Here is a 13,011-nt window from a genome sequence, read left to right on the forward strand (position 1 = left end):
ATAACACGTGTATTAATGAATGGCCGTTAGATTATTTTTTTCCTCTCCGCAATTACACAATTGTACCAGCAAAATGTGTTTCTTGAAAGTTTGTTATTTGCTGAAGTTTTGCAACAAATCGCCAGATGGTTCTTCTTACAATGACGTTTTCCTCCAACCACACAAGAATCAAAGCGCACGCGTCCTGTTAACGTCTCAAAACATGACGGCTGTGCAACTGACACGCTGAGAGGTGTAGCGTTTCGTTTATCTCTAGCAAAAAAAATATTGCTGAACTTGAAAAACAGTGAAGTGGGTTTAAATGTTCATCAATTCTTTAACGCGGTACACACTGATTGGTTTACTTTATTTCTACTGACAGACTTGAATGGCCAATACGCGAAAAGGAGGCGGAACGTCACTGCAGCCTACACATTTGCAATTGGTTAAAGAGAGTCGATATACACCCTGACGTCTTCTTTCTTGTTTGTCATTGGTCGACGAATTTGGCAAAGACCACCAACCAATCAGGGTAACAGATACATCCAGCTTTGCTACACCAGTACAGAAAACCACGGAAACCCCTGTACATTCGTGTGTTGTTTGTCGAAGTAGGGATACGAAAGCCAGTGAAGCATTGCAAATTTAGCTAGATTTTCTTTATTTATTAATTGTGACCCAGGTGGACAACCATGGCATCGGGAGGAGAGTAAGTAAATACATTGTCTTTTTCTAACGCAACGGTTATGGAAATATTATGTCATTGTGTCCTCAAAACAGAAGTTTAATAAAGTTAGCAGCCTAGCCCGGCTGCTAGCAATTTAGCAAGAAAGCTAACGGGGTCAGTTACTTGATAGCGAACGTCATTGAAAAGCTACCGACAGTGTGTTATCCCCAACACTTGTTAAAAGTTGTCAGATTGGTGTTATTCGCACTGCTGTCGCTAATCGGTTAATGGCTTGTGTGTTAACTGGTCGTCTGACAACGGCTTGACAAAGCGCAGTCATTGCTGTCGGCGAGTGCTAGTATTAGCAGAGCAGAGCCATCAAGGCCAACGCCATCCACCGTCACAGAGAGGTGGCATTTACAGCCACCCAAACACAATTTGCCCAGAGTTGTCGAGGGAATGGAATGTGAGTGATATTAACGTTACAACAACTTGGCATAACCACCGCTATGTAGTACAACGACGCTAGCTACTAAGCTACCTAGCGTCACACCACTGCAAACTGCCGCAAAGCTAGCTAGGCTAACCTGAATAGCTTTTATGCTAAGATTGAACCCAGTTAACTTGCCAATAACGCCAGTGGTTAAATATTGTTTCGCCCGATGAAAACACGCCAATTGATGAAAGCAGGTGTGGACTATGCTACAATGGGCTATTACATCCAAACATATCTTTATGTGGGCATATAGAGAGCTAACAAAGTTAGTTCCCTTGATTCTTTTGCTGTGTCATCTGGGCTTGCTGGCTGTCCAGTCACTTAGCTTAAATGCTAACATTAGCCTACTAACGACATGGAAATTGGTTCTGATCACCGTGCAAAATCCTTCCCGCAACAAATAGCCGAGTATATGTTAATCATTATTTCCGCACAATAAATGTGGACTATATTACGACTAATACGACCATCGTGGCTTAACTTTAATGCTAAACAATTGACTGTTATGTTGGCTACAATATGATGAAGGGCAATTTTGCTCATTCGGTATTTTTTTTAAAATCACCATCAAATATGTTTGGTATGTGAAGACACAATACATACGTGTATATTTACTTTAAATATGCTGGGTTAAAAATACATGGTATCTGTGGTCTCAAGCTATTTGTAAAGTAATTTAAAATATAGGCTATTCTCAGACTATTCTAAATATACCTACCATAGAGTATACACACAACTGAAAAAAACAAACCTTTAATATACATTGTTTAGGTTTGAGGTGAGTAAGCAGTGATGTCATCTCATGACCCAGCTGTTTTGAGATTTAACTAAACTTCACTAAGAAAGTTAATATGTTGTTGAAGGTGTAAACGCATTACATGCCCTCTTTCTCTCCATCTAGATCAAAGAATGATGACTTAGCCACTGCTATTCTGAAACAGAAGAACAGGCCCAACAGACTGATTGTGGATGAATCCATCAATGAGGACAACAGTGTGGTCTCACTCTCTCAGGTACCTACATTTCAAAAGTTAGTGATTTTCAATAGTAGCATTCAAGCGGAGGCCAAAAGTTCTATCACAATGTTCCCAGACCAAGATGGATGAGCTGCAACTCTTCCGTGGAGACACAGTGCTAATGAAGGGCAAGAAAAGACGTGAGACTGTGTGCATCGTGCTTTCTGACGACACATGCTCTGATGAGAAGGTTCGTATGAACAGGGTGGTCCGCAACAACCTGAGGGTCCGACTCGGTGATGTCATCAGGTAGGAGGGAGTGCACAGTTGTCTTGGCTTTGCCCCAAACACGGATAAAGAATTTAAGTGTCCAAAATGCTTTGACCCAGCATTCAGCCCTGTCCTGATGTGAAGTATGGCAAGAGGATCCATGTCCTTCCAATAGATGACACAGTAGAGGGAATCACTGGAAACTTGTTTGAGGTCTATCTCAAGCCATACTTCCTCGAGGCTTACAGGCCAATCCGCAAAGGTTAGTGGATGCAAGGGCCTCATTACCCAAAACTGTTTCACTCAATGTATGAGTTTAAACATGAGCTTATTTTACTTTGTGAAGGTGATATTTTCCTGGTCAGGGGGGGCATGCGTGCTGTGGAATTCAAAGTGGTGGAGACTGATCCTTCTCCCTACTGCATTGTTGCTCCTGACACTGTTATTCACTGTGAGGGAGAGCCAATCAGGAGAGAGGTGGGTAGCAGGCTTGTCAATATGTGCATGGAATGACATTGAAAATTCAAACTTTGAACACTGAACATGCAGGATGAAGAGGAATCTCTGAATGAGGTTGGTTATGATGACATTGGTGGCGTGAGGAAGCAGTTGGCTCAAATCAAAGAGATGGTGGAGCTGCCTCTGAGGCACCCTGCACTCTTTAAGGCCATAGGTGTCAAGGTATGGATTTACACAGCTGTACATCTTTCTTTGCGATGATGATGATGCATTAGCATTGTAGGTTGGTACCGGGGGTGGCAATTAGTCATTCCTGATAATACAGGAAGAATAATGGGAACATACACCTTTTTGGTTCTAGATCTAATACAGCCTCACTTGTAGAAACTTACTTGCACAACGAGCATACAAAATTATTATTATTATAGTTATTTTTTTAATTAAAAGGTCTTCAATTGTATTTCCACCATTATATGTGAAATTTTCATGACAGATTTTAATGGAGACAAATTGTCACACGTGTGTTTATATAAAAGCAGATTTTGAGAGCTCATTACTATATGTTGTACATGTACATTTGTTTTAACATTGTGTACTTCATAATGCTTACAGGAACAACTGTTTTAAGATGCAAGTCTATTTGTTTATGTCAGCTTTTAGCAATAGACAAGAAAATAAATTGTTTCTACAAAGTTCATATTAATGTTTTACATCAACATAACTCTTTTTTTGACTCCTTTTTGGACATGTTCTGTGTCAACATAGGCACGTCTGAAACAGATCACATTACCAGTAATGGTGAAACATTCACCTGATTTGGACTTTTTTTGGTCATTTTTTTTTACTAAAATTAGACTGATCAGCTCAATTATCATTTTTATTTAGTTGAAAAAATGAAGAGATCAACTAGTAGTGGGGCGAAAAAGAGCATTTGCATTGGTTTGATGGATATGTAGTGTTGACTATACATAAGATGAGAATATATGTGAACATTGGGCACTGCAATCTATTGCGCTATACTGAATTATATTTTAAAATTATTTTATTTGTAGCCCCCACGTGGAATCCTTCTGTATGGACCCCCTGGAACCGGAAAGACCTTGATTGCAAGGGCTGTGGCCAATGAAACTGGAGCTTTCTTCTTCCTGATTAATGGTAGGAGAATTAGCTGTGTGTGCACACGTGCTCTTTTTCATGAAGGGTTCCTTGCTTGGTGCATCATCATGTATGAATGTAGTATTGTCATTAGAACTGGCTAGACGAGTTTTAATAGTTGTTGTTTTTTTTTGGTTGATTTCAACACTTAGGTGTTATTTCTAAGTAATAATCTTTTTTTTTAAATAAAATGTGTGTATCCCATCCCACACTGTTTCCTAAGTGAAACTGTTTTTTTTTGTTAATTTTTTTTTTTTTGAAAGGCCCTGAAATAATGAGCAAGCTGGCCGGAGAGAGTGAGAGTAACTTGAGGAAGGCATTTGAGGAAGCAGAGAAAAATGCTCCTGCCATCATCTTCATTGATGAGCTGGATGCCATTGCTCCTAAGAGAGAGAAGGTGAGTGGTAATGGATGCATAACTGTAAACACACATTTCAGAACTTAAGTCTCGTATATGTAGGACGTATTGAAACCTGTTTTTGATAAATTCCATAAAATACCCCCCCCCCCCCCTTTTTTTTTTATAAACCTTTTCCTTTTTTATTTTACCCCTTCAGAGTGTGTGCTATTTAGGTTAGGGAATAAAATGTCCATTAATTAATTGCAAATACCGTACATTTACTAATGCAGAACTTCGGCCCATTTTGTCCAGAAATGGATGTGGCTTGGTTAACTTGGGATGCCTCTGCACGCATTGCTACAAAATCTTCAAACTGTAATGCCCACCATGCTTGTGATTAAGGAAGTTGTGGTCACAGATGTAATTCTAACTGCGTTATTAATGTAAGTTATTTTAGTTACTGGGTGCAAGAATAAACGTGCCTCTTGTCTTTTTTTCCCCACGTACAGCCTGCACATTGTCAGCGGCCATTGTGAAATGGGCCTTACATTTAAAGCGGTAAAATGCAGCAATAAAATACTCATCCAGACGGAGTTGTGGACATACACACAACTGCGCTAGTGCGCACTGCTAAACTAAGCTAATCCTGCTACCTTCTATTCATGCTTCGTAAGAGGAGTTTCCAAGGTTTTTCACTGCCATTTTGACATGTTTAGTAGTGTTTGCCATGATTGAGTGGCCCGCCGGGGAAATACTTCTCCATTCGAACATTCCCTGTTCTCACAATGACATTTCATTCACATAGTACTTTCCGCAAGATTCTATGTGTAACAGTTGATTCCCTTTTTATTGACCAATTCTGAAACGTGATTCCTTTGTCCGTGAAGGCGAAAATAATAGGGCTTTACATATGTATACTGTATTAGTTAGTAATCCTGGTCAGATTCCACAATGCGAGTTGTGCTGCAACAATGTTTTTTTTTTTTGTTTTGTTTTTTTAAATAGACTCATGGAGAGGTGGAGAGGCGCATTGTCTCCCAGCTGCTGACTCTGATGGATGGCCTGAAACAGAGAGCTCATGTCATCGTAATGGCGGCTACCAACAGACCCAACAGCATAGATCCAGCTCTGAGGCGATTTGGTAAATGACACTGACAGAAGTAGATGTCCTAATCCAAACAAAAACAATGTTGCTGATTTTAGTTTGGTTTGCAATTTTGAGAGTATTGAATTGCTTGATATCAGGGGTGTCACAGGATCTCGTGTGATCATGTGAAGAAAAAGTCACCATAATAAATAAATAAATGCATCACAAATTAAAATCAACCCAATAATTTTGCCAGCCTCAATATTTTTTAATGAGTTATTTTTAAGCTTTCTGAGCACACCTTGTGACATGTTTTGTCTAACTTGTTGGAAATTGGTTCAAAGTTGGATACAGAATGGCTATGCCAGTGATTCTCAGCTTGTGGGTTGTGACCCAAAAGTATGTTTTCAGTGGGTCATGGGTCATGTGCCGAGTAAGTTATGTAATCCTTGCAAACAATCCCTTTTAATTATAAGATTATATATTATAAGAAGTTGTAGTTGAAAATTTTCTGTAGTTTGTGTTGCCACTTGTCACAGAAGGATAATGGTATGTCCCACATACAAACCAGTTGAGACCTTCCTGGCTATACGATACAGTCCGGTTAAGTGTTTGTTTACCATGTTTAAAATGCATAGGTGCTAATTATGTTGTTACTCTGTTCAATGATGGTCTGTGATGCCATGGAACAAAACCAACCAGATTGTTCACATATTTTGACACTAATGGTATCGCTTCAGCATTAATTAGGGGTTTAGTGTGTGTAACAATCCCATATATAACTGCCTGTCATGACGTCATTCAGTGTAACTAAAAAGAGTGTTTGCACTCCCTCAGGCCGCTTTGATCGAGAAGTGGACATTGGCATTCCCGATGCCACTGGCAGACTGGAGATTCTCCAAATTCACACCAAAAACATGAAGCTGGCAGATGACGTTGACTTGGAGCAGGTCTGTCACTTTTTTCTTTTTTTTGGCTCTATAAATAGATTCCCAAAACAAGAGTGATATAGTTGTTAATTGTTGTACATAATACATGGAATCTTCATTTTTGACTTTTACTCAGGTGAGCACCATTTACAGTATCCCACATGTCATATTGTGCATTGAATTATGATTGTAAGGCAAATAGCTATTATGTACGGACCATTATATATTAGCATTAATTATTGTACATGTCTGCAGTCAGAAATGTGACAGTTCATATGAATGTGTGTAGTTATGAGACCTTCATATTCCATGGCAGGTTGCCAATGAGACCCATGGCCATGTGGGTGCAGATCTGGCTGCTCTATGCTCTGAGGCAGCCCTGCAGGCCATCAGGAAGAAGATGGACCTGATTGATCTGGAGGATGAGACTATTGATGCTGAAGTTATGAATTCTCTGGCTGTCACAATGGATGACTTCAAGGTAAAAATCTTGGGTGTAAGATGTTCTTCCAAAGTCCCTTTTCTTGACCTTTTGTAAGTAAACGCTGTTGTGCAGTGGGCTCTGAGTCAGAGCAATCCATCAGCCCTCAGAGAGACCGTTGTTGAGGTTCCCAACATCACATGGGAGGATATTGGTGGTTTGGAAGATGTCAAAAGGGAGCTGCAGGAGTTGGTGCAGGTATGAATCAAGCGTCCGCTACAAGTGAACTACATGTGATTACGAACTGAAAGCTTTAAATGTGGTCTTTGTCTTTCATGCATCCTCTTAAATGCAGTACCCAGTGGAGCACCCAGACAAATTCCTCAAGTTTGGCATGACCCCATCCAAGGGTGTGCTCTTCTACGGGCCCCCTGGTTGTGGTAAGACTCTGCTGGCCAAAGCCATCGCCAATGAGTGCCAGGCAAATTTCATCTCTATTAAGGGACCCGAGCTGCTCACCATGTGGTTTGGAGAGTCTGAGGCGAACGTCAGAGAGATTTTTGACAAGGTTGGTTCTCAGGCGTGATGATTTCTCACTGTTGAGAAGCCAAGTGTACTTGTTTGTTCTGACAACTGCTCTGTTCCAGGCTCGTCAAGCAGCCCCATGTGTCCTCTTCTTTGACGAGCTGGACTCCATAGCTAAAGCCCGTGGTGGCAATGTGGGAGACGGTGGTGGCGCAGCCGACAGAGTCATCAACCAGATCCTGACCGAAATGGACGGCATGTCCAGCAAGAAGAACGTCTTCATTATTGGCGCCACAAACAGGCCAGACATCATCGACCCCGCCATTCTGAGACCCGGCCGTCTGGACCAGCTTATTTACATCCCCCTGCCTGATGAGAAGAGCCGAATGAGCATCCTGAAAGCCAACCTGCGCAAGAGTCCCATCAGCAAGGTAACGGTCACTCTATTAACATGCCAGCATGGATTGATCTGCCACAAGAATGAACATCCAATGTGTGCATATTTTTATTCATGTAAACCCAGGATGTGGACCTTGACTTCTTGGCAAAGATGACCAATGGCTTCTCTGGAGCCGACCTCACAGAGATCTGCCAGCGGGCGTGTAAACTGGCCATCAGGGAGAGCATTGAGAACGAGATCCGCAGAGAGAGGGAGAGACAGACCAACCCCTCAGCTATGGTCAGCTTGTCCCCCCTCCTCCTTTATGCCTCTGTCATCTTCTGTGTTTCTAACATATTAGCTCTTTGTAGGAGGTGGAAGAGGATGATCCTGTGCCTGAAATTAGGAAGGACCACTTTGAAGAGGCAATGCGATTTGCCCGTCGCTCTGTCAGTGACAACGACATCCGCAAATATGAAATGTTTGCACAGACGCTCCAGCAGAGTCGTGGCTTCGGCAGCTTCAGGTAAATGTTTTTTCACAGTTTCTGCATCTGCTACATTTGAGTAGTGCAGTGGAGATTATGACTCAAGCACAGATTATGTTGACCAAAAATACACAGCCACATAATCCTTTCCAAATGTTAAATCATGTTGGTTCTGGCCTCCTCTTTGTCAGGTTCCCCACCAGTACAACAGGGGGCAGCGGTCCAAGCCACGGTTCAGGAGGAGGTGGCACTGGTCCTGTTTTCAATGAAGATAATGATGACGACCTTTATGGATAAACCTACACACTGCCCCTCAGTGGTCGGCACAGGAATGACACCTGTACAAATTTTCACCAGATTCCACCTTTTTAGGACTTTGTGCTTCTTTCTTGTGTTCCTGGTTTTTTTTCTATGATTTCCCTCGGAGACAGCATGTAGCCACTTGGTTTGCCCTCGCTTTGTGGTGGGAGGGGACAAGGGGATATTTGCAAATGGAAGGTGAGTAACCAAGCTTTTCCAGTGGGGGGGTGAGGGGTTGAGTGGTCTCGTTTTCAGTATATGATGGATACATTTTAGTGGCGGGATTCGACGCTAGAACCTGACAAGTGGAGGAAAAAAACATTGCTAAATTCTTTTTTTTTTTTTAAATAAAACAGTAGCATATAATGTATTACAAATTTGTCAAGGTTATGTTGTTGAAAATAAAATCTCACAAAGTGGTAATAGTGCTTGGTTCAAATCACTGCAGTGACTGCATTTCATGTTTGCCCAAAGGTGTGGTGCAATCCAGTGCTGCATGTAATGTCGGTGCTAACCACATAGTGGCACTGTTTAGCCAACAGTTGTGCAGCTCCTAATGCAGTTGTCTAAAAATCTGTACTGGCCCTAACTTTTGTACCCCACCTTTCACCCTTAGACGGCTGGGATAGACTCCAGCTCACTAGAAAATTGATGTGGCAGTGATTTATATTATTCTTGCTGGGCAAGCCACAATTGACAGCACAAGTATCTGGATTAGTTGTATCTTGTGTAAACCATGGAAAAAAATTGGTTAAATAGTTTCAGGTTTATTCATGTTCTAATCCAGAAGAACATTCAGTAAGGGTCATGGAATGGGAAAAGAGGGTGTGCAGCATCTCTCCAAACTCTATTGCCATCCATCTGTAGAAATAGCAAATGATGAGCTGTCTGTAAATGTCAACATGCGTGGTTCATGGTTCACCTCCACAGTTGGCACAATGAAGCGCTGGCTGCAGTTGAAGGTGTCAATGAGCTTCATGTCGTGTTCCGACAGAGAAAAGTTAAACACCTGTAGGTTCTGCTGGATCCTGGAGGGGGTCACACTTTTGGGGATGCACACCACACCCCTCTGAATATGCCATCTGCATACAGCCACAAGTTTAGAACGGTGAAAATAAGTGCGTTCATATGCACGTCTGAAGTGAAGTAACCAATGGTGGTGACGCGAGACACATTTCTACGGCACTCGTCTGTACTCTTGTGTGTCACCGCCAAATGTTGATTTATACTAACTATACCCTACTGGTCTTTTCATTTATCAAACCTCAACATTGCACAACTTTGTGCACCAATGTGATTGCATAAAGTGTTGCCAATTGTCAAACTGCCTTTTTGAATATTTTAGAACTATGTTTTCTTGCACCTCATTGTAACCACTAAAAGGAAGTGTGCAGGGGAGCACTCACACAAGGACTACGATTCATATTGCGTTTTATTCCTGGTGCTTGTCACCACGTCTTGTGTAGTCCCTAGTATGAAAAGCTCTCACTTATAGATGGATAATATCAGGGAATATTTTTTTTTTCCCTCAGTGTCCCCTTGGGAACCTTGTAGTTTGAAAATAAATGTGGACACCATATGCAAATTAGTTACAGTGGTACATTTACAGCTGGTTGGGACCAGGTTATGAGTTTAGCATGAGTTACCATGGTGATACAGTTGCTTCAAAACCGAGGGTATACCTTCGCTGAACCCGCAAGTCCAGCTTTACACTCAACACAGCTCGCTAACCCACTAAACTTGCTTTGCCGTTTACCCCTTATGACTAACAAAAGGGCTCACTCCGTTCATGCTGTTCTATGAAACAAACACACCAAGGTGCTGAAACCAAAAACCCTACAGCGAGAATGCTCTTCCTGCCTGTTTGGAGGCGAGAGACAAAGGCAACAGACATGGATCCGCCCAAATTTAGTTCATTTATTGCGTGATGAATACATTTGTCACAGGCCTAGTGCACACAAATTTTAAGTTTTATTTTTAGAATATACTGCAGGGCACTAAAATACAAGGAGCAGGCTGCTAATTGGACACCTATGGTTTACTTTACTGTAAATAACATTTAATGACATTTGAAGATTCTACCAATTCCACCACTGTCAACTTTACCAACTGCTTTAATATTGAAATCTTACCTGAGTATGACCTGTGCAGGTGTTTTATGGTACCTCTTGGCTATTTCTCCCAGTCGCTGGTCCTGCAGCAGAGAAGGTTCCTCTGCGGTCGCCCAGGGTCGATCCCCACTGCCCAGAGGACTGTAGGCTGTCAGGCACACTGCCACTGACCTGATGTGCATTCATGAGCAGACAGGCTTGGCTTCCAGCATTTAAGAAAAGCAATCCAATTTTGTTACTGACTTGCAGTGAGCTAGAAGATCCACTTGAGACAAGTATGGATGACACTCCACCTGCAGCAATAACATACACAATCGGTGTGAAATGTTCTTGTCTGAATACTACTAATTAATTTTACCTGGTTGACCACAGGTTTGTGTCGGGCCATGCTGATAATGTCATCAGTCTGTCTGGCATTAAAGTTGGACAGGCCGATGGCCTTGACCAGACCATGGTCTACCAGGTTCTCCATGGCCGCCCATGTGTCTTTGTAGTGTGTGTCAGAGTAACACACACTCCCATCTTCTCGTCGAGGCATCAGCTCCTTCCCTGGCCTGAAACAATGAAAAAAAAAATCATGTCAATGTCATGTGACACTTATTTCTATACAATCCAGTTTACGTCAAAATCCCTCACTGAAAGGCCATAGGCCAGTGCATCAGATACAGATCTAAATAGGAGACACCCAGGTGGTCCAGGCTGGTCTTGCACGCTTCCGCAACATCTGAGGGGTCATGCTTGGTGTTCCACAGTTTGGATGTCAAAAACACTTGGTCACGACGCAACACCTGGAAGGACAAGGATACATGAGATTGGTTGAATGAGTCCATGTTAGGCTGACATTATTGCAGTACATTGCAAGACTTCTTTCACTTTATTAATGCATGTCAGTAAAATCTTACTTCATTCTACATTTGTCATTATCTTTCATCTGATTGACTGGAAGAAATCTACTGCCAGATGTGTTTGACTTCCAAAAATATCTCTGACTACATAGCAATCACCTTGCCAGGACCAACTCTGAGGGCCAGGGCCTCCCCCACCTCCTGTTCATTGCCATATGCTGCTGCACAGTCGATGTGTGTATAGCCACAGTCTAATGCTGCCAGCACCGCCTCTTTCACCTGGAATACACACAGAATTACACCTTGACACAAATGACTAGTAGTTGTCACAAAATAATAAAAGAATAGCTGCCTTAGGGAATAATGTTCTATGAAACCTCCTCAACCACAATAATACACACGCCTTTACCTGTCCTGATGCACTCTTCCAAGTCCCGAGGCCCACCATGGGCATCCTCTGTCCCGTGGTGAGAGTGACAAAGGCGCTCATGTCCCCCCTGTGTGCAGTTGACACTTAAAGTGGAACATTGTGAGGTGAACTCAACGGGCCAGTCACCCTCGTCATCATGACTCCAGTCCTGATAGTTACTGATTAGCGTCCACTTCTCAGCCCACTAACCACTGCTGGATGAGACAGCGACTGTTGAACCCCATTCAACCTCACAAAATATGTTTTTTTTTTCAGGAGATACGTATACGGTATAAACTGGACATAATTGGAGATGTAAACCCTCAGTGAACTCTGCTGTCTGCTTGCCAGAAATAGCTGATGCAGCGATGGAGCTTTAGTCACAGTGTGGCGTGTACTCTAGCTCATCTCGTCCACTATCTTCACTCTGTTAACAGCAGCTCATGTCCTCCATGATTGAAGTGGACTTAGCACAGGCCATCTGCTTTGTCTGAAAGATAAGAAAAACATGCAATTTCCTACCTGGATCTTCTGTTTTTGGTAGCAAGAGAGTGACGACCTATCCAAGGTCAAAGTCTCAATCGTTTGTTTATGTGTAACCAATGCCGATGTCCAAACTCCACTGGACTCAGCACAGCAGCTCACAAGCTTCCAAAATATCTGTAGCGTTCCTACAGTCACTGAGTTTGTTTATTAGTTAAAATTGCTGTTTCCAGGAAAAGTTTTGGTGCAGATTAATTGGTTTATGATGGTACTGTCCACTTGCACAGGGGCCCTTTAGACAAGATATAACACCCCTATAGTCACTTTTACACTCCAATAATCAGAAAAAATAAGCCATTTAAATCACCAGCACCGCTCAGTGACAAAAATGGTGACCCAAATTGCAAGAATTTTTAAACTCAAAAGTCTCATACTGTATATCTGATATGTGAGCTGCAGCGTTAATACAGTATGACCTTCCATTGCTGCTCAAGCTTGACAGTCGTCTAGAAACATGGCATGCACCTCGTTCACAGACATTGAGTCATGACATTATTATTATTATTATTTTCCAGGCAACGACCTGAGACCCACGGAAAACGTCTCCATTACCCACTTTTGCGTCCTGACCCACCAGTGGAGAACCACTGACTTAAGACATAACCAAGACTCATGTTTGTGTGTGTTGCCATAAATGTGTTCCCTAAATGTGT

General features: G+C 42.2%; 2 protein-coding genes across 5 annotated transcripts; one reads left to right on the forward strand and one right to left on the reverse strand.

The window, feature by feature from the left end:
- The first annotated feature begins 506 nt into the window (after positions 1-506).
- Positions 507-8,873, forward strand: vcp (valosin containing protein). 3 transcript variants are annotated; one of them, XM_058071174.1, is made up of 17 exons: positions 507-688; positions 2,044-2,155; positions 2,235-2,407; positions 2,488-2,630; positions 2,715-2,845; positions 2,918-3,049; positions 3,880-3,982; positions 4,246-4,379; positions 5,328-5,463; positions 6,247-6,359; positions 6,655-6,819; positions 6,895-7,017; positions 7,115-7,327; positions 7,407-7,715; positions 7,808-7,963; positions 8,035-8,189; positions 8,342-8,873. In XM_058071174.1, the coding sequence occupies exons 1-17, from the start codon at positions 672-674 to the stop codon at positions 8,445-8,447; spliced, it is 2,421 nt and encodes an 806-aa protein (XP_057927157.1). In that variant the 5' UTR covers positions 507-671; the 3' UTR covers positions 8,448-8,873. The 3 variants fall into 3 exon arrangements, with proteins under 3 accessions (XP_057927157.1, XP_057927158.1, XP_057927159.1); XM_058071175.1 differs by lacking the exon at positions 507-688 and adding an exon at positions 950-1,112; XM_058071176.1 differs by lacking the exon at positions 507-688 and adding an exon at positions 1,318-1,336.
- Positions 8,874-9,201: 328 nt separating this feature from the next.
- akr1a1a (aldo-keto reductase family 1, member A1a (aldehyde reductase)) lies at positions 9,202-12,408 on the reverse strand. 2 transcript variants are annotated; one of them, XM_058071179.1, is made up of 9 exons: positions 12,338-12,408; positions 11,816-11,903; positions 11,566-11,685; positions 11,198-11,349; positions 10,920-11,115; positions 10,805-10,854; positions 10,583-10,732; positions 9,373-9,532; positions 9,202-9,311 (listed from the first exon to the last, which is right to left on the reverse strand). In XM_058071179.1, exons 2-9 carry the CDS (start codon positions 11,894-11,896, stop codon positions 9,246-9,248), a joined length of 975 nt encoding a protein of 324 aa, XP_057927162.1. In that variant the 5' UTR covers positions 11,897-11,903; positions 12,338-12,408; the 3' UTR covers positions 9,202-9,245. The 2 variants fall into 2 exon arrangements, with proteins under 2 accessions (XP_057927162.1, XP_057927161.1); XM_058071178.1 differs by lacking the exon at positions 12,338-12,408 and having other exon boundaries at positions 11,816-12,311.
- Between the last annotated feature and the right edge of the window lie 603 nt (positions 12,409-13,011).

Source organism: Doryrhamphus excisus, chromosome 4, assembly GCF_030265055.1.
Source record: "Doryrhamphus excisus isolate RoL2022-K1 chromosome 4, RoL_Dexc_1.0, whole genome shotgun sequence".
NCBI lineage: Eukaryota > Metazoa > Chordata > Actinopteri > Syngnathiformes > Syngnathidae > Doryrhamphus > Doryrhamphus excisus.